Consider the following 7,006-nt stretch of genomic DNA (forward strand, 5'->3'; position numbering starts at 1 on the left):
ACGTGGTTTCATTGTACTGTCCAAATCCAGGGGGTAATGTTTTTGAGGGGTAGCGTTGCTGCTGAATTGTTGAATTTCATCTTAAAGCTACATAGTGAAGAAAATGTGATTCTGTTCAGCAGAGTTTCATTTTCTTTTGACCCCCACAGAGGATAAAATTCAGTACAACAGATATGTCACTGATATTGAAGAAAATGCACACAAAAGCATTTGGGTATTATCTTATCACCATATTATCCTTAAGACACTTATTTTTCATTATGGGGCAAAGACATTATTCACATATATCTATATATATATATATATATATATCTATATATCTATATATATATAGATATATAGATATATGTCTTGAAGCTATTTTTCCTTCTGCTAGTTTTGAAACAAGGTAGGAAGTCATGAGAAAGAAGCACCTGTTTAACCTCCATGGTGATAGCTTCCAGCCTCTCATTGGTCCAGCAGAGACAGAAAATGTGTATAAATATTGATGGTAAAGCAGCAGCAGGAGAGTGTGTTTTTCTGATTCATCCAGGGGAAGCATGAAGTTGTTCATTCTGGTTGCTCTGTTCGGGCTCGGCCTCGCCCAGCACAACCCTCACACCAAGCATGGAAGGACGGCCATCGTCCACCTGTTTGAGTGGCGCTGGGCCGACATCGCTGCGGAGTGCGAGCGCTTCCTGGGTCCCAATGGCTTTGGTGGAGTTCAGGTATGTATGGCTGAACACAGGGGATAACTTCTAAGTATGAAGGACTTAGAAGAAGGAGGATATTTGCATCTTTTTCTAATTTAAAACAAGGTTTCTATAATTGCCTGTCCACTCATCATGACTTAAATTTAATTAAAAGGAGCAGAGAGGTAAATTATCATCAGGTTAAAAGGTGATTCATTTCAAACAAAAATTACTTTGATGCTTGTCTGTTCAGGTAGATAGAAAATGCATATAAATAGATAAAGAAAACCAATATTTGATGTAGTTTTGGAGACATGGTGATATAAAACACAAAATGAGGAAACAAAATCTTATAATCAGAATAATACACATGTTTTTAGGAAGGTTTGATCATTTCTGTCTTACCTCTCTACTCTACCCCTTTATTTAAACGTAAAGGTATACAGAGGAAAAACTAAATATTAATAATCAAAGCATCAGAAATAGATATTTCTGTATCCTGCATTTACCATAATGCAGTTAGATTACCATGGCCTGAGCAGGGCTCCTCATGATCATTAACCACGTAGTGTGTAAATGTGTTGGAGTGCCCCTTTAATAAAAGTATAGTACACTCACCTTAACACAATTTACTAATGGTCTTCTCTATACAGACAGCTCCTGTTTTGAGAGTGGTAATTATTGTAATGCTTCCCCTCTGTGTTGCTCAGATTTCCCCTCCAAATGAACACATTGTGCTGAACAATCCCTGGAGGCCCTGGTGGCAGAGATACCAGCCAATCAGCTACAACCTGTGCTCCAGATCTGGCAGCGAGAATGAGCTGAGAGACATGATCACCAGATGCAACAACGTCGGGGTAAACCACATTGCAACAGTTGATATGAATGAATTCCTCTGTCTTAAGGAACCACCACTTAGACTTTTATTTAAGGCATTTACTGTAGCTGTTGCTTTTCTTTGCCATATGTTTGAGTTACTGGACCACCAACATCGCAGCAAACCAACACTGAGTAGTGCCACTCTGACATATTCCTTCGACCTGAGAATGACCTCAATGTGTGAAGAATAGGAGTGAAAATGATGAGGCATAGAAGAGGGGTGTTGATTGGTTGTCTTGTGTGTACAATCCTGGATCCACTCACAGGTCAACATCTATGTGGATGCTGTCGTCAACCACATGTGTGGAGCCGGGGGTGGGGAGGGAACCCACTCTTCATGTGGAAGCTGGTTCAGTGCCGGCAGGAAGGACTTCCCTAGTGTCCCCTTTACCCAGTGGGACTTCAACGACCACAAATGTAGGACTGGAAGTGGCAACATTGAGAACTATGGTGATGCCAATCAGGTAACAAGAAAAACTGATGGAACTGGTTAATTCCCCCTTATTGTCATTTCTCTTCTCACAATACTTTTTCACTCAATGCAATGACCCTTACTTGTTTGACTTACTCTGAAGCTTAGGTCACAATTACTAGAGTATATCTGATATATATGGTAGTTGCACAAATCTTAACTAGAGCCTGACCAATACAGGAGTTTGAAGGCCAATGCTGACTTCAGAATTTGAGATTAAAAAAAAAATATTATTATATATTGATAATATATCTATATAAATTACTTTGATAAGGATCTTAACACATAGTTATTGAGGGGGACTGCCTGAATCATTGTTCACTGCCATTCCCTTGTCTCAATGTGCACACATGTATAATGTTTCTTACACAGGTCAAATAATCCCTCTAATATTACCAGTTGTATCCAGTTGTTATGAAATATGATGTCAGACATTAGCTAAGGGGGTTAGCAGTAATTCTGAAAAGGCAGTGTCTCACCTTTCAACTTTTGAAACAAGCTAACGGTTTAATATCTTCACTGAAAATCTGATGTTTCCAGTGCAACTGTAATTATACTTATACACAAATAGGGGCTTTATTTCCCATTATGCCATTTAGGCAGAGTAGGTATATATACATATACATCTTCCACTGACAGCTTCATGGCTAACTATTTAGCAACAGAAACTGAAAGCATCTGCTTTATGGTGACTGCCATAAATACCAATGAGGGACAAACTGACAGAGGCGGTGTTCATTTACTATCTAACGGACTGTTCAGCAGGCTGTAGCCTACACCCCTCAACCACTGCTGCTGACTGTTGAGAGTCTCCATTACCAGAGGACTGTTGTGGCTTATTGCAGCAAAACCAGGCATGGCTGACATGACTGCTGTCAGGCTTATGTACATGTAGGTCATACAAAGAGAGAAATGAGGTGGCATGATTTATTATCATTCAAGAAATGTCTTACACCTACAAAATAAGCCCCATGAAGACCCACCACAAACTCCTTTGTGCTTTGCAGCAGTCAGATGAGCTGTGATGTGTTTGGTGAACTAACATGTTGCCAGCAGTGGAGTGAAAGTGCTCTCTGGTGGACAAACTACACAATAGCGACACTTGTTACAAAACAGCTCAAGCACCTATCTCCAGCTGTTATAAACGCTAATACCAATTTATCTGCAAGATCAGCCGATGAAATCAGTCAGTTGATGTATTGGCCAGCTTTAGTCTGATCATTGCTTTTAAGAGGTAAGGCCAATTAGCATGACACTAATCATGTTATGAATAAAACATATACACAAATATGTTCATTAAATAGATTATATTAGTATAAGGTGATATAAATCCTAAATAATGATATGAATTGTGACCATTTACAGGTTCGTGACTGTCGTCTGGTTGGTCTGTTGGACCTCGCCCTGGAGAAGGACTACGTTAGGGGTAAGGTGGCCGACTTCATGAACAAGCTGATTGATATGGGTGTGGCTGGATTCAGAGTGGATGCCTGCAAACACATGTGGCCCGGCGACCTATCTGCTGTCTACGGTCGTCTGCACAACCTCAACACTAAATGGTTCCCCGGTGGCTCCAGACCCTTCATCTTCCAGGAGGTAGTTTTTCTTTTTTTATGTGTTGTTTTAGAAGTTTAATTTATTTTCACACAGGAACAGTAGAATATCTCAAAAAGACAGGAGGAAAAATTTATCAACCAGGACACAATCATCAACTCTCAGTACATACCTATGCTGTAGTATTAAGAGTATATACTGTAGATGCATATGTCATCATTGCGAGAAACTTTAACAAGAATTTATTTGCATAAATACAATTTAAAACTAATAAACTGTAATGTATATGCAAGCATGGCTGTTGCATGAGCACTAACCAACCACGTGAGTAAAGAAATAACATTTTACTGACAACGCAAATCAGCAGTTAGCCGAGCTGTGGGAAAATGAGCACCAATATCTTGATGACAAGAGTGCCACAATAGTGCTGAGTGTTATTTTACCTTGGCATACAGGGTCTGAAATGTATCAACTATTTCAAGTTTTGGAGAATTAGGTGTTGTGTACCAACAACGCAGGGCACACTAACATGAAATGCAGGTGTTGTGTGGAAGTAGAAGAATATGCATCATTATCTTCTTAAATTGTGTCACTTTGCCAAACTGGAGCAACAAATCTGTAATTCAACAGGCTTTACAAATCAGGAATGTTATCCACAAGATAACATGCTAACAGGTTAACAAGCTAACAAGCCACAACAGCGAACGCACAGAGCTGAAGGGAGCCCCAAGAGGAGAACATGATCCAGCCAGTCACCCACTGTGCTGCTTACTATCACACAGTGCTCAAGCAAGTTTGTAACAGTATTTAAGGTTGCTTATGCCTCCATTTGCGTGTTAGGCTGGCAGTTCATTTGGCAACATATGAAAGCAGAGAAGATGAAAGCTCCTGTCATTTGCGATTTTTGAATGCAAGCACTTTATTACTTCCTGGAGGCACATTATACCAGTGTAGACCGATACACATAAAACTCACAAGTACAAATTTTCAAAAGAAAAAATGTGATTGTTCATATTTGGCCAGCACTAGATGACAAATACATGCACACACATTAGTTCACAAGCACCTGTATATGTAGGCGATACTGATGTTATATTACAAAAGATTAAGACTAAAGTTTCTCAACTCCAAAAAAAAATTAAAAAGTAAGCTACAAAGACAGCCTGTGATCTGAAATATAGCAATGCTTTGATTTCACCAAAGACATGAGGGTTTAACTATAGAGATATGGTTCCTGTTAGTGCTGGATCAAAAAAGCTTATTTGTTGTATCATTTTTTCATCACTTCATTAGTCACTAATGTGGCACAGTTAATATCAACCATTCCTACTTCACATTGCATGGATGATAAGAATAATGTGCTGTTTTCCCTCTAGGTTATTGATCTGGGAGGTGAGCCCATCTCATCCAGAGAGTACTTCCATCTGGGAAGGGTAACTGAGTTCAAATATGGTGCAAAACTGGGAACTATCTTCAGAAAATGGAACGGCGAGAAGCTGTCTTTCACAAAGTATGTGTGTTTCTGCTGGTGTGCCTAAATTGTATATCAATCTGATATATTAGAAGATGTTGTTTAACCATGTGATAGCTATAATCCTATTTGGACAAAGAGGTTCTTCCTGGCTTATGTATCCAGGGACAAAATGTTTCACAAATGATCATTGATGAGAACTGGTGCATTTTAGAGTTTTTGAGTTACATAAATTAGGTTATATTTTGTCCAACATAAAATTATATTCTTGTGTCCAGGAACTGGGGAGAGGGTTGGGGTTTCATGCCCAATGGCAATGCTCTTGTCTTCGTTGACAACCACGACAACCAGAGAGGCCATGGTGCTGGTGGTGCATCTATTGTTACCTTCTGGGACTCCAGGCTCTACAAGATGGCTGTTGGCTACATGCTGGCCCACCCTTACGGAGTAACCAGAGTGATGTCTAGTTTCCGCTGGAACCGTCACATTGTGAATGGAAAGGTACATTCTCTTTTGAGTAACAGTGATAAAATGCAATGTATAGTATGTATTTTGATTTTTTTTTTGGTTAAACCCTTTTATCAATCATTGTAGGATCAGAATGACTGGATGGGCCCTCCCAGTCATGGCGATGGCTCCACCAAGTCTGTTCCCATCAACCCTGACCAGACTTGTGGAGATGGATGGGTGTGTGAGCACAGATGGCGTCAGATCAAGTGAGTCCTCAGAAAGCACTGCTGACCACATGCATAGAATATTGTTCACTTCTGCTTGGTCATATATATGTAAAAAATATTATATCTACATTACACATTATGATTTTATTTTGTCGAATCTCTCCACTAGGAACATGGTTGTCTTCCGTAACGTGGTCAATGGACAGCCTCACTCCAACTGGTGGGACAACAGGAGCAACCAGGTTGCCTTTGGACGTGGTAATCGTGGTTTCATCGTCTTTAACAATGATGACTGGTAAGGACTTAGTGCTCTAACTGGTACTGACAAAAAATTAATGTCACCCATATCAATCAAGTAATAGCCAGATAAAACAGATGTGTAGGACAGACTGTTTGGGCACATACTAAAATATGACTAACTAGCTCAACCAATCAGCCATCAATAACAACAATTCATTGATTTCTATGTTGTGTAATACACTGTTGGATTTAAAGTAGGCTTTTGTACGTTTTGCTGTTGCTACAGAGCCAGTGTTAGCATTAACAACTGTTTACTTGCATCATATTGAGGGGAGAGGTTATTAGTCATCCTCTGAGCAGCACTGCTTCTTCAGAGCAGACTGGACACAACAGAGACTCACCATTGGACAGAGACAAGACAGGCCAAACGGGCCACAGCTAGCTGGTTAGCATGCTAACTTTAGTAAAAGACAAGCATTGATAGAATTTTCAATGTTTCCTCCCGACTGATAAGAAAACAGCTGTTAATGCTAATGTTAGCTATATAGCAATAGCAATAGCAAAACTTACAAATAAGTCCTTTAAAGTCACTCTAAAATAGCTTTTCTCACCATTTGTGCCCAGCTTGTTTGAATTAAAAAAAAAAATCAACTGCAAACAATTTGGTGATTAAGTTGCACTATTAATTGTATGCTAAATATACAACAAATCTTGTTTGTATTCTGTTTAAGTAAATATAGTAAAGTAAGAAAGCAAGGTTCTTTTATTGGTTTTTCAAAACAATATGAACCTTGTTTTCGCCCCCAGGGACCTGGATGTGACCCTGAACACTGGCATGCCCGGTGGCACCTACTGTGACGTCATTTCTGGCCAGAAGGACGGACACAGGTGCACTGGGAAGCAGATCCATGTAGGTGGTGACGGACGTGCTCACTTCAGGATCAGCAACAGAGACGAGGATCCCTTCGTTGCTATTCATGCCGAATCCAAGCTGTAAACACACTCTCTGAAACTTTGAATAAATTTCATTTTACAACTTGAA

At 39.7% G+C, this 7,006-nt stretch overlaps 1 protein-coding gene across 1 annotated transcript; it reads left to right on the forward strand.

Moving 5' to 3' along the window:
• The first annotated feature begins 505 nt into the window (after positions 1-505).
• On the forward strand, positions 506-7,006 carry LOC139629175 (alpha-amylase-like). The gene is made up of 9 exons (XM_071491625.1): positions 506-707; positions 1,382-1,528; positions 1,817-2,014; positions 3,388-3,618; positions 4,953-5,086; positions 5,326-5,548; positions 5,642-5,763; positions 5,894-6,019; positions 6,772-7,006. The coding sequence occupies exons 1-9, from the start codon at positions 540-542 to the stop codon at positions 6,959-6,961; spliced, it is 1,539 nt and encodes a 512-aa protein (XP_071347726.1). The 5' UTR covers positions 506-539; the 3' UTR covers positions 6,962-7,006.

The sequence above is a fragment of the Trachinotus anak genome, unplaced genomic scaffold (genome assembly GCF_046630095.1).
Source record: "Trachinotus anak isolate AG129_WGS33_773 ecotype Australia unplaced genomic scaffold, CSIRO_AGI_Tana_v1 ptg000012l, whole genome shotgun sequence".
Classification (NCBI taxonomy): Eukaryota; Metazoa; Chordata; class Actinopteri; order Carangiformes; family Carangidae; genus Trachinotus; species Trachinotus anak.